Genomic DNA, 24,313 nt, shown 5'->3' on the forward strand with positions numbered 1-24,313 from the left:
CATAAAATATCACAGCGATAATTATGCCTTCACATTGATGTCCGATAAAGTTATCGGACATCAATGTGAAGAGGCACCAATTAACAGCCGCTCGCGCAGAGCGCATCGCGAGCTGTTTGTCAGAGACCCAGTTCCATATCACTGTGATCTTAACCACATCGTTGTTGATCCTAACGATGTAGTTGTCGGCTATCGTTGTCTTTATCGGTGTTGGGTGGATGCTGCCGATCCACTTCAATTGAAAACCCACTTTTTTAAATCGTTATCGTCATCGTTATCGCTGCCGGTGGAAAAGAGCCTTTAGCCTATGAATAAAATAGGGCTAAAGTGGATTGATGTGTTCAAACTGTTCACAGACTGCAAAGAACTGCAAAGAACTACAAAAAACTAAGCACATTGAATTTTCCAGCCGACTGTATGCCGACTGTAATTACTGTACAGTTTTGCGCATGCGCACTGTGTTGCCATATCGGCTCGTTACAAGCGACTTTGATCCTGTTTTCCTATAATGTTGCTAGTTGTGGGTTACTTTTGTTTGGGCATGTTTCCGAATTGTAGTTGCTTATTTGGCCTTGCTTTCAACATTCTTTTAGAAAATAGCTAATGTAATAGAGCTCAATAGGTGAAACTGGACGCTCCTTTAGGCTTTGTTGTCATAGACCTGGTCGCTTGTTTAACTCACAGAATCTGGCAACCGAGGAGCAGAAGCGGAGATTCTTCCTGTCCGGTGTTTACTTCTCCTCACACCAAATCAACACACTGTCACGACATCACTATTACTAGCGTTGCCTTGGAGTTGATTAGTATAGGAAATTGAGAGTTGAGATTGTGAATATGCTATTTAGTTAAAATATGCAATGGGAAAATGTATCTGGCTTATTTAGGCTTGGTTTTGCTGCAGCAGTAGCAAACTAATGGTCCATTACAACTCGCTACAATTCACCGACGTCCAGGGGCGACTCTACAAAACTGAGCAAGTCCAGTCTTCCAGTTTTCCGTCGATAACGTTCCCGACCCGCTGCCGAAAACCTACCGATGAGCTCCCGTTCGGCAACAGACGCTTTCCGCCGCCTTCCGCCGCCGATTCGGCCACGAATCTGTTTGGTTAAAAGTGGCCTTTAAACCACTGTATGTATGTATACTGTATAATGTATAATATTTCATATAACATGCTGACCATAGATCGTCTCTCCTCTCTCCAGGTGAATCACGTGGCTCAGGCCAGCTTCCAGGTCCATGCCTTTGACAGGAAGTTCATTCTGGACGTGGAGCTCAATCAGTGAGTACTGCTACATCTTTATTACTGTGTTCTGTACCTCTGTTTCACAGCACTGTACCTGAGTTCAGTCAGGAAACAATCACTCACGCAGCAGCAGATCCCAAGCTTCAGATCAAAGACGAGCAGAGTAGTGATGTGTCGTTCATGAGTGATTCGTTCATAAGATTCGAATCATTAGCATGACTCGTGAACGATTCGTTCAAATCCCTGAAATGGGATTTGGTTCACACCCCGCCCCTCCCCCTAAAAGCCCCGGCCGGCAGACAGGACGCGAGGGCGGGCTGTACTCTTAACGTAATAAAAACGCTCCCGCGATTGTGTTTTTCACGGGACGATCGCACTATGAACGAATCATTTGAACGAATCTTTTGAACGGATCATTACCATGAACGTGAACGAAATGATCCGATCACTGAAATGAACGGGATTGCCCATCACTAGAGCAGAGCAATAGTGAATGCAAGCCGTCATTTAAAGGAGCCTCCCTTACTGAGCGAGAGCTCTGATTGGATTAGACAGTGTGACGTAATGATTAGCAGATCTGTGAGTGAGGATTGGGGAAGGAACTGACTGACGGCTGATTACAGCTGAGGCGGGCGAGACTCGCGTGTCCTGCATAAACTAACGCTAAGCTTTATTTACCCATGTCTGAAACTAAAGTTAGCTTTAAGCTGTGAAGTTGCACTGAGGTTGGTGAAAAGGCCATTCTGTGTGGAGTTTGCATGTTCTCCCCGTGTCTCCTAGGGTAGATACCCTCACAAAAACATACAGTAATCCTGGTCTCTATAATGCCTCCCCCTGGCCAGCCGGGGCTTCTGATGGAGGGGAATGGAACTGGTTGGAATAACTTGTTCCTTCTACATGCTACTTCCAAACCGGGGAAATCCCCACTGTCAGGTGAAAAGAAGCAACTTGGACTTCTCATGCATAGAAGGAAGCATGAGGTCAGTCCAGGCGCAGCAGAGGGAGAGCAGAGCCCAGGATTACATAGGCAATTGGCACTGGGTGAAAAAAATGGATTACAAAAATCGTGGGATCAAAATGTAAAAAAATAAGAAAAAGCTGTGAAGTTACACGAGAGACAAGCCAACCTGCTGCCTAGTAGTGTGCACTGTGTTTGTTTAGAGGTTTCCAGGCAGCCTCCGGTGGATACATCACAACAGAGTGACATTCTCTGCAGGCTCAAACCAATGTCTGGTTCATAATGTGTAGTACTACAGAGTGGTGTGATGAAGCAGCCGTTGTCGTATAACAGTCATAAGACGTACAACTCCATCGTGACAAAGTAAAATTCACCATTTTCAGTGTGTGTGTGTGCGTGCGTGCGTGCGTGCGTGCGTGTGCGCACAAGTGCATGCATGTGTGTGTGTGTGTGCGTGCGTGCGTGCGTGCGTGCGTGCGTGCGTGCGTGCGTGCGTGCGTGCGTGCGTGCGTGCGTGCGTGCGTGCGTGCGTGCGTGCGTGCGTGCGTGCGTGCGTGCGTGCGTGTGTGTGCGTGTGTGTGTGTGTGTGTGTGTGTGTGTGTGTGTGTGTGTGTGTGTGTGTGTGTGATCTAGGGCTTCCATAATAATGGCTGATGATTTACAGTAAAGGGCTGAGAGCTGGTCTGTCAGATAATGTATTGATCATACTATACTGCTCTCTCTCTCTCTCTCTCTCTCTCTCTCTCTCTCTCTCTCTCTCTCTCTCTCTCTCTCTCTCTCTCTCTCTCTCTCTCTCTCTCTCTCTCTCTCTCTCATTCAATCTCCCACACAGTATTTCATCTGTGTTTTTATGTTCGCTCCCCACTCACAAACACACAATATACGGCCATAGCTGAATGCTTAGGGGGTCCTTGACATGGTTCCAGGGGGTCCCCATGCGGTACATGACTGGTGACTCTGAGAGTGTACAAATGGAACCAAATGGACACCTTCTCTACCCTATGCTCCTTCTGTTGTCTGTCTGTCTGTCTGTCTGTCTGTCTGTCTGTCTGTCTGTCTCTGTCTCTCTCTCTCTCTCTCTGTCGCTCTCTCCTTCCAACTATACACCAACAATACTTTTTCACAGGACATGAGTTAACCATAGATGTATTTTTATGTTTATGTCACACGACTAAAGTGTTGCAGTTTCATAAATGTGAATAGCAATATTGAATTTGCCATAGTAGCATAACTAGTAAGATGCCCTAAGGGCAAGAAGCGAGGTCACACTGAGACCACTGGTTGAGACTGCTTATCATGAGACTGACACAATATGTCTGTCCGTTAGTGTTGCGCGGGTCATGTTTTTTTCATAACCCGCACGACCCACAGCCCGCACGGAACGTAACCCGCCCGCACCCGCGCCGCAGAACAATATACAAATCAACGAATCCGCCCGCCCCGCAACCCGCATTTAAAAAAAAGATGGTATATCATCTCCACAATAGCTCATCTTTATATACGGCTCTTCTAAGTACCCAAAGTCGCTTTACAGAAAGGTTTACAGTAGCACAATATTGTCATGGGCTAAATAAACAAACGTGGTGTTCAAATTGGCGTTTAGCCTAAAAGACATTCATTCAAAGACGTTCATTCTCTCTGGGGCATCGTCGGGGTGAGAATGGCGTTTCAGGTTTTATGTCAATCATATTTATACAGCGCCTCGCACATCAGAGTTGCCGTGCGACGACCCATACCTTTTCTGAGCTGAGGTCTCGCAACAGGGTGTTTTAACAAAGAAACGAGCCTATATCCATATCAATAGACCTGTAGGTGTTGAACGACCTTCGCGGGACGTCTCTAGAAGAGCGACCCCCCAAACATTGAATCAGAGCTGCAACACTGCTCGCACTTTAAACAGACAGCAAAAGACGGACAATATTAAATCCTGTTGGTTATTGATTAATCACCAGATTGGAGAGAAGGGAGCGACTCGACTCGAGGTGAGCGTGGTTGGTTCATTCAGTCAAAAAATCCTTCTCACTTGCGAAAGTTGTGTTTCAAATCGTATCTGTTGACTGGCTGGTTATAGGCTATAACTTAACCGACACAAAGTATTTATAAACGGACTTGTGTGGATGAGAGACATAAGTGAAATCCTGATCAACGACACGCGTTGAATTGTTTGTGCATCTTCTCTCTGCTGTGCTCACGACCTCACGTTGTGTCAAATGTTGGCAAAATGAGGTTCGCGGCCCCAACAGGAGCGGGACGGTCCTCGCACCAAGGAGCGGAGGAGAAACCTCGCTCCTCTCTGGCGCATTTTAAAACTCGCTCCCTCGTGCTATTCAAACGTTGTATTCTTATTCTTATAGGCCTACTCTTATTAAGAATAAAAGGCAAATAAGAACAGGTGATTATTCTTATTTATTATTTGCACATGAGAGTGGTGATAACCCGCCCGCCCGCCGCCCGCCAATTGAGTCTGAAAACCTTGACCCACCCACCCGCATGCGGGGCGGGTTGGCGGGCGGGTGGGGGCACCGGGTCGGCCTGCGCACCACTACTGTCCGTATATGGGCATTCCCAGATATGGGCTTAATATCAATGACATCAGGGATCTCCATAGTCCATATATGGGCATAAAATATGAGACTGACGTAATGTGTCCATATATGGGCATTCCCAGATATGGGCTTAATTGATTACATCAATTTAATTAAAGACGGCCATATATGGAGCGCGACATAAGGCGTGACTGACTGACAGACATGAGGCGGAGGTTTTCATACTAACTGCTCCCTACGGTCGCAATGAACATGGTACGTATTTAACAGTGGATGTGCTATAGTAACATAGTGATTATAGCATAACTTAATCAAATTGCAATAGTAACACATTCAGTCATAGTGTAGGCCTCTCCCCCTGGACTGTTCCCATTTAGTTAAAAGTTGAGCAATGCAAAACCTACAGTAATGGTGCTTGGCTATTTCTGCCCTACAAAGGCAGAATGCAGTAACTACGTTTTCGGACACACCGACTTATTTGTGTCGCCCAAAGGTCAAACTAGCCTTCATGATATTGGGGGATGAACAATTAGCTCAAGAACAGATATACAATCAGTGTAATATCACTTAAATGCCTTTATCTCATTTGGCTGATCAGCTGTAACACTTTTAAACCCATTTTTGGTGAAATTCAGGAACGTAGTTACTGCACTGAGTGCACTCTGCCTTTGTAGATAATTGACCACTTCACTTTTTCGTTCTTACTGGTCAGTGATCGTTGATGTCACTCGACCCCCCACAGCTTATTACCCCAATGTGTTTTTAATGTGTTTCTAATGTGTTTCCCATATCTGCTCCATCCCTCCTAATAGAGTAAACAAATTCCTTCTCAAGTGCTCTCAATGTAAACACCTTCCCTCTTAAACACATTTGTCCCCTTTTTGGAGAAACCCCGTTGCACAACTGTTACCTCGTACAACCCCGTCCAGGGGGCCATGGGCAACCATGGCTTTCTCCAGTCTAATAATTAATAATGTTTCAGACCTTGCATGTCTGTAGGACACGCAGGGTTGTATTTGCATGACTGGCCCCTACAGAGCAGAATCGGCCTCATGGTGGCGCTAGCAGAGGGCCATGTGAGAAATCAGGAGTGTGTGTGCAAAGTTTGGCATGGATAGGGGCAACGGTGGCGGAGATAATAGTAGGGGCAAAAGTGTGATGTGACGTGACGTGACGTGACGTGACGTGACGTGACTGACTGACTGACTGACTGACTGACTGACGGAGGGAGAGAGAGAGGGACAGCTGGTGGAGCTTTTCATAGTAACTTGTGTTATAATACTAGATGTGGATATAGCAGTGATTAAAGGGCCAGTTCACCTCTGGGGCAACCAGATCTTATTTTATTGTTGTTTGGGACATGATCAACACAATTTTTTGTGTTCAATCTGTGTTTTGAGATATTTTAGTATTTCAGCATGAATGATGATGCATTTTGCATCATATGATGTAGCATGATGACTCATAGACTAAATAAATGGTATCTGGAAGTGGAGTTTTTGCTTACATCAGCCACACAGGTTGCTGTTCATATCAGTCGATTGAAGTGAGCCCCCCGTAGGCTCTAACAGTCACTTTGATGAATGTGACATTCTAATGCACCAGCATGCAGGAAGGCCTCTGCATCATATCCTAACATGACAACCACACAAATATGTATTCGCACGCAGGCACGCACGCACGCACGCACGGACGCACACACACACACACACACACACACACACACACACACACACACACACACACACACACACACACACACACACACACACACACACATTCATCAGGGCATGGTTTTCCCGTATCAAGTGGGATCATTCATTTTTATGTGACACAGTGTTGCTTACATCATCCTAGACTTCCACATGTCCACTGGAGCTGTCTGACACAACATGAGCTTACATTCAGAAGAGCTCACAACAGAAGCAGATTGCTGGGCAGGTGTATGAGTAGAAGTTAAAACTGAATCACATCGCTGGGCAGGTGTATCAGTAGTAGTTGGAACAGTAGCAGATTGATGGGTGGGTGTATCAGTATCAGTAGAAGTTAAAAACCTATCCGCCGCATGTCACCCGGCTTTGCCGAGTGTCTACTCTATATGAACACAACTGGCCCATGTTGGTCAGGAGATGGAAGCCAGGCGGAGGGGTTAAAGTTCTCAGTCCTGGGGACTGATTTCAGTCTTGAGGATTCCATAGGGGCTATAAAACAAATAAGGGGGAGGTGTAGCGATGGCCGCGGCGTGAATGACAAAGTCGTCAAAAATGCTAGTCAAGTGATCTCCAAACTAAAAAGCGGTTATAATTTCAAGATATGAGTATTTGAATTGGCCAGACTAGCACAGAATACAACAGAACTTCAGAAGATATATAATGAAACATGGATTGGCACACACACATTTAGTGAAGGCAGTTCAGAACTTCAGGGAAACACCCCAAATATTGGTGTGCACAACTGCACATATTGGGACATGGTCTGAAAATATCTTTCAGTCTTGGGATTTCTTTTGGCTTTAAACCCTGTGAACCAGGGGTGCCCACACTTTTTTGACGTGAGATCTACTTTTCAAATGACTAGCTCAACATGATCTACCCATCCAAAATGTTTTAGCTGAGGGCCTGAGGGGGCTTTGGAATAAACACACTTACTGTAAGGGGGAAATAAATGCTAAATACTGGGGGAAATGTCTTCATCCTATTCTGTTTGGAAGTGGTAGGTTTTGGGGTTCTTTGTAATGCTACTGACTCTTGAACAAAGTATTGCATTTTAGAGGCATGTCATGTGGTCTACCTGCAGACCCTTGGTGATCTACTGGTAGATCACGATCTACCTTTTGGGCACCCCTGTGTGAACGTACGTATACCTGCTAGCTGGGGCGTAGCCTGTCAGCAGGGAGTGTTGGGAGGGAGGAGTAAGACAGAGGCTCTACGATGTTCAGTGTTAGTTGTTTGGTGACGTGCTGATAAATCACACCTGCAAGGCTGTCGAGATTCTTTGTTACAGTTCTCTGCACTTTCCCAGTCATTCAGATTGGATTTGAAATAGAGATGCAGACCGTGAACATGAACATATGGATGCTGTACTGGAACAATGATCTTATTGAGCAAACACGTGTTCTATAAATGAATTTTAACTGGATACAAACACATTGTAGAATAATAGAGCTAAACAGCAATTCCCCAAAAATGTAGAATGTATGTAGAATATGCGTGCATGCGTACGTACATGTGTGTGTGTGAGAGAGAGAGTTGTTTAGAGGTAAGCACGGGGTATTCCCCTTTGTCCTCTCAAAATTACAATTCATGGGACTGAAGGGGGCTGGGTGTGTGTGTGCGTTCATGCGCGCAAGCATACGTGCACATGCGAGCATGTGTGAGAGTGTGTGTGTGTGTGTGCGCATGCATGTGTGGTGGAGTCGCGTCTCTCCCCCCCCCCTCACACACACATGACCCCCGTAACCCTCCCCCACCCCACCTGCTCACGCTGAATAATACATGGTGCCGTAGGATTAGAGAAAAGCACCCCAAATTAATGCCCTGTGTGTGTGTGTGTGTGTGTGTGTGTGTGTGTGTGTGTGTGTGTGTGTGTGTGTGTGTGTGTGTGTGTGTGTGTGTGTGTGTGTGTGTGTGTGTGTGTGTGTGTGTGTGTGTGTGTGTGTGTGTGTGTGTGTGTGTGTGTGTGTGTGTGTGTGAACACGCACGCATGCGTGTCAGCATCTTACCTCAAATTGTGCAGCCCTAATTAAACAATATCACCTTAATATTTCCATTCATGCTTTCACACAACATTTGATATCCAATCATCTATTTTCACTACTTTTGTGCAACACTCTCGTATGATGAAGTTGTATGGCATTAAGATTGGAGTGGGAAAACATATCTTAATGGGAGCGTTTGCCCAACAGAAACTAGATATATCGTCGTTGTCGGGTGGAAACCTTGTATGTCCACAAATCTTCGTTTTGCATTTATTATTTTAAAAATGATTTAAACTAGTGAAAACAGCCGTTCTACAAGCACACAACGCCTCGGCGTTGTTTGCTTTTAGATCGGCTGTTTTCACTACTTTTGTGCGACGGCCTTGTATGATGAAGCAGGGCTTTACCTTGTGAAAAAACGTACACATTTGAAACTTGGAGATACGAGGTTTCTGCCCGACAGCGATGATATGCATCCTTGCGGCATCATAAATATACTGCATCAACACGACAAACATTGCTAAAAGTATGTAGTCTATGTCAGGCGGAAAGCTTGTAAGTAAAAAAAAAAAAGTTGCTTTTCAGGAAATGGAAAAACGGAACCGGTGTTCCAATGGGTTTCAAAGCATGGCCGGGTCTGGGGTAGAATACTTAAGACGGGACGCTGCATATTAATGAACAATACACCGGATTTAGCAAAGATGCTAATTTACATCCGCAGTCCCCCTCCTCCCAAAAAACAACAACATAGAAACAAGCAGACAATAGAGCAGTGGTTCTTAACCTTTTCAGGCCGAGACCCCCTCAAAATAATCATATTTGAACTGGGCAGACCTCCCACCCCGACAAGCACCTGGAATTGTAGGGATTACATTTAGACTCGGTTCCACAGATGCATATTGTGAAAATAGCAGATCTATAAGCTCGCAATGCGTCGTAGCGCAAGGCGCTGTGAGCTTATAGATCTGCTCAAAATGTTTGCGTCTTTCTTAAATTATTTGACAAATTTGGCCAATGTTTGACCGGTGTTTATAGTATAGTTTTGTTTCCCTTCTTTCTTTCTTTTGAGTTATTAAAACGTTCTTAAGAGTCATTAAATTGTCAATTAACTGTCATCTGGGGGGGGGGGGGGGGTCTCGAACCTCAGGTTGAGAACCACTGCAATAGAGTGCATTGCATTACATTACACAGGGAAGACAGAGGTACGAACAGATACAAGCGTCTTTATTTAAAATCTTTTACTCTGTTCATAAGTTACGAAAAATAGCAGCGTTTTAGAGGGCTTTATATATTTGCGTGCTAAAGTGAGTGTAGGGCTGGGACAATTCACTTAACTCCCCATTCGATACGATCTCGATACCTAGGGTTCCGATTCGATTTATATCACGATTATTGATTATATTGCGATTCTGTGATTTGCGATTCAATATCACGATTATTGTTTTTTTCCCCGCCCAAATTACTTTTTTTTTAATACTGGAACAGTTCTAGAAAATATAAACCATTAAAAGTTGTATGCAGCCAGATAAAGTCAGTGAGTCTTCCTGACATTTATTTCAGCCAAAGTGCCAGTGGTACAACATTGTAACAACATGTTTACCTGTCTCATACAGATGATATAATGTGACTCACCACAACAAATAGGCTCTGCGCTGCCATCTGCTGGATGAAAGTGGTAGCTCTTTTCACCTCAATAAAAATAAAAAAGATTGTGGCATTAAAAATCGCGATATTTGAGTGAATCTATTTCTTTTGCCCACCTATAAAGTGCATTATTACTTTCAAGCAGTACAGGATGCGTTGTCAGGAATATACGTTACATAGATAGAACGTGCGTGGGCAGCGCGGACAATACAAGTGTGCGTTGCACTCGTGCACTATGAGCACATTAGTGACAGCAACACAGCGTTAGTGTTCCAGAACAGTCTGGACGTTTCAGCGCTTCATTAATGTGAAGCATGTGAGATGGAATATGTGACGACCGCACGCTATTACCACCATATGACACGCTGTCAACGCTTCTGTGTATGTGTGTGTGCATGTGTGCGTGCGTGTGGGAGGGCGAGAGAACAGAATATATCTTTCTTTCTCTGTATCTTTCTCTCTCTCTGTCTGCCTTTCAGATAAATACGTATTGCCTTTTTTCTTTTTAACTTCTTAAATGCCTTTCTGTGTTTCCTTTTTTCTTTAAATGTTTAGCTGCTGGAGGATATGCTAACAATGACAAACTGCTACTGTGCATCACTATAATGTCATTAGGCCAATAGGCTGTTTGGAGCGCGTGTGCGTGTGTATGTGCGTGTGTGTGTGTGAGTGCGTGCGTGCGTGCCTGCGTGCGTGTGTGTGTGACATTAGAGTGTTGGTTTCAAACGGCCTTCAACCATGAAACATGCTGATGCTGTTATTGGTGTGCATCCGTGTGCTACTACTGTGCCAAGCATCAGTATGTGTGTGTATAGGCCTACACGTGTGTGTGTGTGTGTGTGTGTGTGTGTGTGTGTGTGTGTGTGTGTGTGTGTGTGTGTGTGTGTGTGTGTGTGTGTACGTGTGTGTGTGTGTGTGTGTGTGTGTGTGTGTGTGTGTGTGTGTGTGTGTGAGTATATAATGTGCACGTGCATACAGTATGTGCATGCACATGTGTGTGCGTTCATGTGCATCTATGACCCGGCTGGTAGAGCGTCCGCTTTGGGTGCCAGAAGGTTCCCCGGTTCAATACCCGTCAAAGTGTCCTTGAGCAAGGCACTGAACCAGTGGTGGAAAAAGTACTCACATATTTTACTGTATCAATGCTGCAACATAGAAATACTCTGTTAGAAGTAAAAGTCTGGAATTCAAAATGGACTTGAGTAAAAGTATGAAAGTGTTGGCATCAAAAATGTACTTACCAAAAGTAAAAGTACTAAATATCTGAAAATAGCAGACCTACAAGCTCATGTGAGCTTGTAGATCGCCTATTTTCAAATAGCCACGGTATAAAATAGGGCTAAAGTGGTTTGTGTATGTCTTTTGATATTATCTGCAAAGCAACTAGTAACTCAAGTTTTCAAATAAATGTAGTGGAATAGAGCAAAAAGTACAATATTTGGAGCCGAGATGTAGTGGAGTAGAAGTAAAGGTATTGGAAATTGGAAATAGTCCAGTAAAGTACAAATAAAATTGTACTTAAGTACAGTACGTAAGTACTTGCACCACTGCACTGAACCCCTAACTGCTCCTAATGAGCAGGTTGGTGCTTTGCACACACCGTCTGTGTGTGAATGCGAATGGTTGAATGTAATGTGCTCTGTAAAGGTGCTTTAAACTGTGAAATGTACCATTGACGATTGTGTGTTTGGATATAGTCAGTGTACTATCCACTACTTCACTGCCTGTGAAAAGTAGGCTATGCAAGGGATATATAGAGAATATGTTAATATCTGGATATGATGCATGTCTCTATATGCAATGCTTTCAATTCCCAGAGGATTCTGGAGTGTCACGGGTTCATTCTCATACTGTCAAGAGATAAATTACCTCCTCTCCTCTCCTCTCCTCTCTCCTCTCCTCTCCTCTCCTCTCCTCTCCTCTCCTCTCTCCTCTCCTCTCCTCTCCTCTCCTCTCCGCCAGGCATGTCTTTTCTCTCCAATCTTTCTGTCAGTTGAGGTCAGATACTCGATTTTGCAAAGTCAATATAATAACAATCAAGCGCGTGTGCGGCGTGCCTGTGTGTGTGTGTGTGCTTTTCTGAGTGCATTGAGCTTGTGTGTGTTATCCATTATGTGGTTGTCCACATTTACATAAGTGTGTGTGTGTGTGTGTGTGTGTGTGTGTGTGTGTGTGTGTGTGTGTGTGTGTGTGTGTGTGTGTGTGTGTGTGTGTGTGTGTGTGTGTGTGTGTGTGTGTGTGTGTGTGTGTGTGTGTGTGTGTGTGTGTGTGTGCGTGCGTGCGTGCGTGCGTGCGTGCGTGCGTGCGTGCGTGCGTGCGTGCGTGCGTGCGTGCGTGCGTGCGTGCGTGCGTGCGTGCGTGCGTGCGTGCGTGCGTGCGTGCGATGGAAGGAGGTATTAATACATGTGGGTGGATGGGGGTTGAGAAGGGTGATTTTGGGGGAGGTGTGTGTGGTTTTAGGGGGGTGGGGGTGGTGTTAGCATTCGCGCTAACAGGGGGGGGGGGGAGGGGGCTTGGTGCTACAGACACGTGCCCTTTGTTTTGAGACTGTGAGGAGCTGATAAGCGCACGCACGTACACACACACACACACACACACACACACACACACACACACACTCCCTTTCTCTCTTGACCTCTTGGGGGGTTATTGAACACTGGATTACAGTGTCACTCAATCTCTCTCTCTCTCTCTCTCTCTCTCTCTCTCTCTCTCTCTCTCTCTCTCTCTCTCTCTCTCTCTCTTACTCTCTCTCTCTCTCTCTCGCTCTCTCTCTCTCTCTACGTCCCCCCCCCTTCTTTTAATTTTCAATCCCCCTTTAATTCAGATGAGCTTTATTGGCATTGGGAAATAGCTATGTCTATTGCCGAAGCGAGTGTGAAATAAAAACGGTTCAATAATAAACTTCAGCCCTATACTTCCGGCTCGAAATGTTTATAGGGCTGGTTTTGAAATAATAATCCAAATCTACTAGTAACTCAAGTTTTCAAATAATTGTAGTGGAGTAAAAGTACAATATTTGCCTCTGAGATGTAGTGGATTAAGGGGGTCCGCTCATTGTTCCGCCGGTCCGTTGCTCCGAGTAGGAACTCACTAGCATCGGCAGGTTAGCTGATCACCCGCGTCACGGTTACTGAGGATAGGGTTAGGGTTAGGGTTCGGTTTAGGTTTAGTTCGTCGGCATACCGGCCCGTCGGCATATTGACACGGACCCAAGTAAAAGTACTGAAAATTGTAAATACTACTACCTCAAAATGTATACTGAGTAAATGTAGGCCTACTCAGTTACTTCTATGCACAGTGCAGGAAGACACAGCTGATCGACAGTCTCTATCGTATTTTTTCTTTCTTCTAAATTTTTATCACACGATTTTGCAACCCTTTTTTCACCCCGTGCCAATTGCCTAAGGGCCGATGCATACTCTGTTCTGTCCAAACTACTGTACAATATGACGCCATTAATTAAGTCCCCCGAACACTTAAGAGTGTACAAATAGAACCAAATGGACCCGTAAGGGTCTGATGTTTATAATTGAACCGGTTTTATTTCACACTCGCTTTGGCAATAGACATGGGCTATTTCCCCAATGCCAATAAAGGCTTACGGTCCATGTGGTTCCGTTTGACCCACTTTGGCCCAATTTCATTCCAATATGGCTACTGTGCATACAACCTATTCATAATATAGAGCACCACAAAACAGAAGAGGCTTGCCTTGCACACTGACAAATCAAAATATGAACTCCCTAGGATGCAAAAAAAAGGGAAGGTAGTGGAAGTTTCAGTCCTCCGACCATCATCAGCATCTGAGGAGAGAAACCTCCTCTCTCTTCACTTTTGCACCTGTGTCACCGTTTTTTTTTTGCACCATGTACTTACAAAAAATGATATATTTTTGCTTCCTTGAGCCTATTTTTTTGATTTGTCAGTGTGCAAGCCTCTGCAGTTTTTTTGTGGACTTCAATACTGGTTTCTCGCACCTGGCTTTAGCTTTGGTAAGAGCACACATTCTTTTCTTTTTCTTTCACTTTATTTAATATATGATAACATGTCAATACCTGGCGCCAGTGTATCGGTAACGTGTCGAGAGAGGAAAGTATGGCGATGTATAGCAGTATGGGTTGTTCTGTCTACTTGGAGCCGTGTGTGTGTGTGTGTGTGTGTGTGTGTGTGTGTGTGTGTGTGTGTGTGTGTGTGTGTGTGTGTGTGTGTGTGTGTGTGTGTGTGTGTGTGTGTGTGTGTGTGTGTGTGTGTGTGTGTGTGTGTGTGTGTGTGTGTGTTTAGTCTGTACATGGATTAGAATCTCTTTTCAAGGCCAAATCACATCCCGATCTGCTCTGGTTCTTGGTTGAATAGTGGACCTAATGTGCACCGAATGTACAATTTACAATTTAGGCAATTTTAAAATGTAAAAACTTACAACAAGCTCACAGCACGGCACCGAATGCCGCGCTGTGAGCTTGTAGATCTGCGAGCTTGTAGATCTGCGAGCTTGTAGATCTTTTTTCTTTTCTTTTTGAATATATCTTTTTAAAAGCGAACATTTGTAACTCAAATATTTGCTTCTGGGTGGTCCCTAGAACAACATATTTTGAGATGGGGGTCCATGGCCAAATACATGTAATTTTGGGAAGTCCTTGACATGAAAAGGTTTGAGAACCACTGATTTAGAAGAAGGATTTAGAAGACATTTATAGAATCGGGTCAAAATATTCAAAGACTTGCAGAAATATTCACGATTTTTCAAAAATAGCAGATCTACAAGCTGCAGCGCGACACTTGGTGCTGCGCTGTGAGCTTGTAATTTTTCAAGGTTCCTGAGGCTGATTGTACAAATGCCTTTAAAATCTGTAGTTCTTACAGTAAGCACGGTGAACATGAGGTAAACTGTCAATACAGAGTATAATACTATTAAGACGCCTCAGGGCGACAAGCGACCTCGCCTGCGCCACAGTGATGTGGACATCAGGGATGTGGACATCAGGGACCTCCATATATGGACATAAAAGGGATTCTGTTAGTGTGACATCACAGTGAAGCCAGAGCGTGATGTCAGAGCTGCAAACCCATTCTGGTAGAGTGGTTCCCATGACATCACAGTGATGTCAGAGCATGATGGTTTGCCGCTGTGTACACGTCTACACGGACGCAGACAAGCTGTGACGTTTCTCATGGTAAACTGCGAACTTCGGTCGCAATAAACAGTGCATCTAAGTGACAGATAAAACTTGTGTCAGACAGTTTTCTCTGTGATTTATTTAGCATTTGCTTTAATGGGGTCTCTCTCTCTCTCTCTCTCTCTCTCTCTCTCTCTCTCTCTCTCTCTCTCTCTCTCTCTCTCTCTCTCTCTCTCTCATGCCACACCAACCAGTTGTGTGTGTGTGTGTGTGTGTGTGTGTGTGTGTGTGTGTGTGTGTGTGTGTGTGTGTGTGTGTGTGTGTGTGTGTGTGTGTGTGTGTGTGTGTGTGTGTGTGTGTGTGTGTGTGTGTGTGTGTGTGTGGCATGTGTCTTTACAAAGCTCTTTCCAAAGCACCCACATTAAGCTGGATCCATGCGTGGGAATGGAAGCAGCAGAGGATGTTAGTAAGTTAGTAAATCTGTATTTCGGTCCAAGAGCAAAAAAATACATACAGCTAGTCCAGGGCTTATTCTACCTAACCTTTATGAAGACTAAAAGATGGTATTTCTAAAACAAAACGTAGTAGTATCACAGTTTCCAACATCTATTTGAAATGAACTAAACTGAAACACTTCGTACAAATTGAAAATAAATAAATAAATCAACGCAAACAATGGTTTTGCAAAACTGGCGAAATAATGTGAATAATAACAACAACAATTAATCTAAGCAGCAGACTTGATTTTTCCCCACACTATTTGGAAGGTGACAAAAGTTTCAAAACGAGCAACGAGATAACGGTTGATTCACAATGGTCAATGCAAGAGACTTTCTCAGAGCTGAGGGCTATAAGGATGGATGTGGCTGAGTTGTTTAGGGGTTTTCAAAGTGGGTGACAGGGCACCTTGGGGTGCCATGATGGCAGTCCAGCGGTGCCGCAAGATAATTTGATAATAGTTCATTTGGACACTTAAAAAGATATTTAGTATCATTTTAAACTTGAAGTACAATGTTATTTTCAGTCGGTTCTAATCAAAATAGCTATTATCTCAACGTTTTCCTCGCAACATAATCACTAAAATATGGCATAAATATAAGGCGTTGGGAGTGAAAATCATGAATACAATGTAGGGGTGCCTCGGATGAAAATACGCACGCACACACATAAAAAGGTAACAGCCTTGTAATTCTCTCTCAATCAATCTCACTCACTCACTAACAGTCTCTCTCTCTCTCTCTATCTCTCTCTCTCTCTCTCTCTCTCTCTCTCTCTCTCTCCCTACCTCCGTACTGAGAGAGATAAAAGCATATCGTCGTCGTCGGGTGGAAACCTTGTATCTCCAAGTTTCACATTTCACAAAGTAAAGGCCTGCTTTATCGTACAAGGCCGTCGCAAAAAAATAGTGAAAACAGCAGATCTACAAGCACACAACGCCTCGCGGTGCGAGGCGTTGTGTGCGTGTAGATCGGCTGTTTTCACTAGTTTAAATCATTTTTTTAAATGAAAAATGTAAAACGAACGGTTTTGGACATACAAGGTTTTCACCCGACAACGACGATATACATCCTATCTTCTCTACTATTGGGTGCAGCAGTAAAACCTATAGCAGTGAGACAGACGATATTCCTGGCCCCGCCCCCGGCTTCCTGTTCATATCCTGAAAGAAAATAAAAAACATCATTTGGTTTCCTGTGTCATTGCATTAAAGTGTCAGTAGAGGCTCTCTGGGCTCTTGGCTCTGAATGAACCGGTGTTGCCATGTCTGCTTATAATAAGCAATTGGTGTCGTTGTTTATTGGGCTTACTTTCTAATATTTTTTAAACCAGTGGTTCCCAAATCTTTTCATATCAAGGACCCCAGATTAACAGATTTGTCCACAGTCGCAGACCCCCATCTGAAAATATGTGGTGCCAGGGACCGCCACACAGATTTGTGTTGTTAAAATGTTTCAAAAATATTCAAATTATTTTCGTTTTTTCTTTCCTCTATATTTTTTAAATAGCAAATATACAAGCTCACAATGTGTCACAATGTGACACATTGTGAGCTTGCTGATCTGCTATTTTCAAATGTAAATGTAAAGTAGTAAAACTGAACCTAGTTAATTCTATTGGGCTTATTATTCATAGACCTGGCCGCTTGTCTCTGGCAATATCTGGCAACAGACAATTCCCTGTCACTTCCTTGGGATCTCTTGTTCTTCGACTTGGGAGGAAGTGAAAAGATGTTTAAAAATGCTCCAGCGCCCTCTGTAAAAGGAAAATGGCAGCCTCCATAGAATGGCCAGGAATATCGTGAATACAGTCCATGCTCTCTGCAGCCTGCTGCATAATTCACCCCCCATACAACTCATTTACTATGCCAGGGGTCTTCAACGTTTTCAGTCCAAGGACCCCTTAGTTGAGACTTGAGAGAGAGATGAAGCAGGGACCCCCACAACCTGTCTATAGATTCCATATAGTGTCATCGTTTGACAGCACAATCATCAGTGTATTTTGGATTCATGTTAATTTGTGTTTTCAGATATTTAATCACTTGAACTGTCAAAACTTAAGTTGACCTTTCACAATGTACTTAGACTGCTCTTGTTACCCTCTACACCTCTTTGCCAAAAATAGCCGATCTACAAGCTCACAACGCCTCGCAGCGTGAGGCGTTGTGAGCTTGTAGATCTGCTATTTTTGTCTAAAGTTCTCAGAATAAGGACACTAGGGTTCAGGCCGTTAACATAAAAAAATCACACCCAATGTGAAGTGAGCGGTGGTCGTGCTTGCATAACGTCTTCAATTGGTAATTGGTGATGTAATACAGGCTGCACACACACACACACACACACACACACACACATTGCTATGGCAAAACGCTGAGGAAAACACATTGCTATGGCAGAACGCTGAGGAAAAGTGGCTACAGATAGTGGCTACAGATAATTGGTGATGTAATGCGATGTAATATGATGTAATATGGCTACGCACACACACATTTTGCTATGGCAAAACGCTGAGGAAAAGTGGCTACAGACACACGCACAGCCACTCTTAGGAGCGGTTTACCACCGCTCAAAAGGGAATAAAGTTTCTATCACACAAAGATTTGGAGGACCCCCTATAGTAATTCTGAGGACCCCCTAGGGGTCCCGGACCCCCTGTTGAAGACCCCTGTACTATGCATGTCAGCTGGAAACCTCATATGTCCAAGAGAATAAACATCTGACTGTGAAACAGTGAAAATAGACAGTCTACAAACTCACAACACAAGCTTGCAGATTGACTATTTTCACAAATGTTGTCTGACCCACATGAGGGCATTCATTTGTAAAGAGAAAACTTTCAAAGTTGAAATACGGAGAGATACAAGGTTTCTGCCTGACAGCGACAATGTTTAGAGCTGTTTGCCTATTTCGTCCCACGAGGGAATTTAAGCATTTTCAGCCCAACCCAACTGATTCGCTGCCCACATGGAGTGTGTGAGCAATTAGGAGTTAAGAGTCTTGATCAGGGACACACATCGACATTGCTACCCTGGCCTGGAATCGAACCAGGGACAACCAGGGGCTCTGGTTCCCCAGGCGGGCTCCCTAACCATTCAACTATGCCGCCCCTAGAGCTGTTTGCAACACACAGCCATGGGATCTGCCTTCAACAGAGGAGTGGAGAGGAGGATAACTTTATCCATCTCTGAGGAGAAACAGATTTGTCAGAGCATCAAGGAAGCAGGCTAACTGTTACAATACAACTGAACACCAGTAAGATGCCCTAAGGGCTGAAACAACAGGGGCTGACACAACATGTCTATATATGGGCATTCCCAGATATGGCCTTAATATTGATGACATCAGGGATCTCCATATATGGGCACAAATGGGACAAGGACGGAATTCATTTGCAAGTGTGACTCACGTCGTGACAACCACACTGGTTATTATCATGAAACTGTCACCTTATGTCCATATATGGGCATTCCCAGATATGGGCTTAATATTGATGGGATCGGGGATCTTGGCCATATATGGAGTGTGATACGAGGCGTGACAGACGGACGGACGGACGGACGGACGGACGGACGGACGGACGGACGGACGGACGGACGGACGGACAGACGTGATCTGCAGGGTTTCATACTAAATGCAACCTACGGTCGCAACAATGAAACATCCATTCAACAATTAAAAACAATAAAAAACGTGCATGCAGAACATGATGTATTCACAGCTTCATAGAGCTGTTCCCTAGGCTGTATGAGCAGCGATGCGACCTGTTGTGAGCTTGTAGATCGGCTATTTTCAAATAGCTTAGGCATAAAATAGGGCTGAATGTACTTAGTTACTTTACACCAGTGAGTATGAGCTGTAACATATCATGGCTGCTGCTGCCTGCCCTGAGCCGCTGCTGCAGAGCAGACATTCCAGATAAAGAGCTTTAAATGTTTTAGCTTGGAATCCTTCGGCGACAAGCGCTTTGTCATCTGAGAACGGCTGCTTAGAACATCTTTGAACAACCTGTTAAGTCAGTGCATGCACGTGCGCACGTCAGTGGCGCGTGATTGGAAATGACACCCGGGCTCCAGGGAAACCCCGCCCACCGAAGCTTTTGATTGGCTGAAGCGGAGCTAGGGAGCGCTCAATTGTAGTCGCTTGGACAGGGCGTTTATCGTGAGCTTGCCCAGGCCTTACGGCCTGGGCATAAATATAACGATTGCATTCACCACGGCTTCGTAACTCGCGGGGCGCTCCGCCGGCCGCGCGGCCCTGGCCCGCTCTTCGCGGCCACTCGCGCCTGCGGCGCTCGGGGGCAAAGAGCAGGACCAAGGTCCGCTGGCCTTCGCGCCGCTTGCAGTGTCGTGGACAATCGAGCGGCTCCGTCTGGAGCCCGGGTGTCATTTCCAATCACGCGTCAGTGGCGTCAGTTCAGCAAAAGCTAGGGTATGGCAAAGATGGGAGTCCTCATGGAAAAGAGGCATTACATTTTGTATAACACGATTCTATTGTGAAAATAGCAGATCTACATGCTCACAACACCTCGTGCTGCGAGGCGTTGTGAGCATGTTGTGAGCATGGGCAACTGGCGGCCCGGGGGCCACATGCGGCCCTCACCTTCACTTAATGCGGCCCGCAGGTTAATACCGGAATACTGAATATATTATTGATTTCAGCTGTTACAATTCCAAACATGCTTTAATTCCGTCAGTCTATATTAGTAGCTTAATGACTTGTATAGTAGTATTCAAATGTATTTTTTTTATGTCCAATGTACGTATTTGTATTTAGGTTCATAGAGTCAACATGAATATTTAACTAAATGTGTAATTGTGAAATTAAATCAAAATGTTACATTTCAGGATTCCCCCCACAACCTGTCTATAGATTCCATATAGTTTCATTGTTTGACAGCACAATCATCAGTGTGTTTTGGATTCATGTCAATTTGTGTTTTCAGATATTTAATCACTTGAACTGTCAATACTTAAGTTGACCTTTCACAATGTACTTAGTCTGCTCTTGTTATACCTCTACACCAAAGCTCTTTGCCAAAAATAGCCGATCTACAAGCTCACAACGCCTCGCAGCGCGAGGCGCTGTGAGCTTGTAGATCGGCTATTTTTGTCTAAAGTTCTCAGAATAAGGACACTAGGGTTCAAGTGGTTAACGTAAAAAATCTCTGTGGAGAAACAGATTTGTCAGAGCACCATGAAGCAGGCTAACTGTTACAAATACAACTGAACACCAGTAAGATGCCCTAAGGGCTGAAACAACAGAGACTGACACAACATGTCCATATATGGGCATTCCCAGATATGGCCTTAATATTGATGACATCAGGGATCTCCATATATGGGCACAGATGGGACAAGGACGGAATTAATTTGCAAGTGTGACTCACGTCGCGACAACCACACTGGTTATCATGAAACTGTCACCTTATGTCCATATATGGGCATTCCCAGATATGGGCTTAATATTGATGACATCAGGGATCTTGGCCATATATGGAGCGTGATATGAGGCGTGACGGACGGACGGGCGGGCGGACGGACGGACGGACGGACGGACGGACGGACGGACGGACGGACGGACGGGATCTGCAGGTTTTCATACTAAATGCGACCTACGGTCGCAACAATGAAACATCCATTTAACAATAAAAAAAAAACGTGCATGCAGAACTTGATGTATTCACAGCTTCATAGAGCTGTTCCCTGTATGAGCAGCGATGCGACCTGTTGTGAGCTTGTAGATCAGCTATTTTCAAATAGCTTAGGCATAAAATAGGGCTAAATGTACTTAGTTACTTTACACCAGTGAGTATGAGCTGTAACATATCATGGCTGCTGCTGCCTGCCCTGAGCCGCTGCTGCAGAGCAGACATTCCAGATAAAGAGCTTTAAATGTTTTAGGTTGGAATCCTTTCGGCGACAAGCGCTTTGTCATCTGAGAACGGCTGCTTAGAACATCTTTGAACAACCTGTTAATCCATTCAGAACGGGTACACATTAAAGTGTATTATTATTTAATGTTTTAACTATTGAAAAAATAGCAGATATACAAGCTCACAGCGTGGCACCGAGTGCCGCGCTGCGAGCTTGTAGATCTGCTATTTTATTTAAATCGTGAAAATATGAATTTTGACCCGATTCTATAAGTGTCTTTTGAATCCTTCTAAGGTTTTTGGAAAAACCCTTTGTTTCTATGTCAGTAATCTGGCCAGCCATCGTCAAAGAAAAGGTCCTTTTCACTTAACTGGAGCTCAGTTAGTCTGTTCTTGAGACATTACTCAAACCTTTTCATGTGAAGGACCCACAAAATGATATATTTGGCCACGGACCCCCATCTCAAAATATTTAGTTCCAGGGACCACCCAGAAGCAAAATTTGAGTTACAAACGTTTGCTTTGAAAATACATATATTCAAAGATTTGCACACATTTTCACGACTTAAAAAATAGCAGATCTACAAAATAGCAGATCTACAAGCTCGCAGCGCGGCACTCGGTGCCGCACTGCGAGCTTGTATATCTGCTATTTTTCACTGGTTAAAGCATTCAACAATTCTAGGCCTAAATTTAAGTCAGTGCGTGAGAGCGCGTTCTGTCCCTCACAACATAACTATTCTGGTTTTGGAGAAGTGAATCGGGGCTTGTGAAAGGAGAAGCAGCATCAGACATTAGGCTCCTGTAACGTGGAAGAGCTTTTTTGCAGAGATATTTGACACACAGACCCAGTTGAGACGTTGAAGAGTTGCTTGTTTACTACACTAAACCACAAAGGCAGATATATACTCTCTAAAGATCTCTCAGCCAAATGCTGTATGCACTGGATTTAGTAGCCTGGCAAGGCCAGATGTCACCCATTTAGACCTGGCATGCATCGCGTTAGACTTGAACCGCCTTAAGCATTATTGTATGCTTTAGCTATTGAAAAATAGCAGATATACAAGCTTGCAGCGCAGCACTCTTGTAGATCTGCTATTTTTTTGAAAAAGTCGTGAAGATTTGTGCAAGTCTTTGCATATTTTTTGGCCCGGTTCTATAATGTCTTCTAAATCAGTCAAGGACCCCCAAAATTACATGTATTTGGCCACAGACCTCCATCTCAAAATATGTAGTTCCAAACCAACAAACTGCATATGACATCCAGTACCCTTACAATGCAATATCTAGAGTTTAAACATTAAGAGGCATTGTCAGCTGATCAACATATGAAAGAAAGGGCTGATATACCATATACCATATCAGTAGAACCCCCTATCACATTCTTTCTAGTTTAATCAAATACATGACCTCGCAGATCCACCGACCAAAGGAAGGCACAGCTTTACCTTCAACGGTAAAATACTGGTGAACTCTGAGTTAGGACACAGAGGATGTTCCTTCTGCAAAGCAGCCACAATCTTATTTGCACGTGTGTGTACACGTGCGTCTGGGGATAATCTCACAAAACCGCTGGAGGAATCTGACATATCCATGACTTATGACTCCATATTTGGGCGACCCGACCATCATGAAATGGAAGATGAATATTTTAGTGCCCCGTTTGTCAGAGTACTCCATCGGAGGCCGCTCTATAATTCGGGCAGTGCGGGGGTCACAGACAACGTGTCGCCTTGCGATGCGGTGTGAGCTGGTAGATGTTGCTGTTTTCACTGAATGTTTTCCCCCCTCAGGTGAAGGATACTAAGGATCAGGGGATTCAACCAGGGGCGTCACACCAAATTCTGGGCCCCGGGTACAAGGATTCACTGCGGGCCCCCCATGAATGTTAACTATTGAAAAATAGCAGATATACAAGCTCACAGCGCGGCACCGAGTGCCGCGCTGCGAGCTTGTAGATCTGCTAATTTTGAAAAAAACGTGAAAATGTGTGCCAAGAAACCTGTTTCCATGTCAGTGATGCTTTTTCATGTGAAGGACCCCCCCATCTCAAAATATTTAGTTCCAGGGACTAGGGATGGAGCTTGTTAATTTTTATTGATAATGAGCACCTTATCGATCCTGCTTATTGAGCCGGGCTTTTATCGAGCCCACTATTGAGCGTTTTCTAATATTTTGTGGAAAGATATGTAACAACAAATTCAGAACATAACTGGTATCTTTTTTTATTGGCCAGTTGTTGCGACTGTGAGTTTGTTGCTGACCACAATCTATGAAGATGACAACTGACAAAAGTAACAAATATCATTAAAACAATCATTCATTAGTGTGCAATAAGTGTTAAATGGCTTTATACTGTAATGTACTGTAATAATTTCTTGATCGCCTCTTGTCTTGATTGTTTAAACATGACATCATGGGCCACTATGCTCAATAACAAGCTTGATAAGCCCAAAGCTTATTGATACCGGGTACTCAATAAATCTGTTATCGGGTTATCGAGCTACCCTTGTTTAGGGCTCCATCCCTACCAGGGACCCCCCCAGAAGCAACGTTTGAGTTACAAATGTTCACTTAAAAAATACATATATTCAAAGATTTGCGCACATTTTCACCACTTTTCAAAAATAGCAGATCTACAAGCTCGCAGCGCGGCACTCGGTGCCGCGCTGTGAGCTTGTATATCTGTTATTTTTCAATAGCTTAAGTTACTAGGGCCCCTCCACCTTGGGCCCTAGT

General features: G+C 44.2%; 1 protein-coding gene across 1 annotated transcript in view; it reads left to right on the forward strand.

Annotated features, from left to right (window-relative positions):
- adam22 (ADAM metallopeptidase domain 22) overlaps positions 1-24,313 on the forward strand; it is a gene marked incomplete at both ends in the record, with an annotated part of 158,041 nt that overhangs the window by 12,771 nt on the left and 120,957 nt on the right. Inside the window, one exon of the mRNA XM_080739570.1 lies at positions 1,203-1,279. Coding sequence (XP_080595696.1) covers positions 1,203-1,279 — 77 coding nt within the window. The remainder of the gene's footprint in view (positions 1-1,202; positions 1,280-24,313) is intronic.

Source organism: Nannobrachium achirus (genome assembly GCF_963921795.1).
Source record: "Nannobrachium achirus genome assembly, chromosome: 2".
Classification (NCBI taxonomy): Eukaryota; Metazoa; Chordata; class Actinopteri; order Myctophiformes; family Myctophidae; genus Nannobrachium; species Nannobrachium achirus.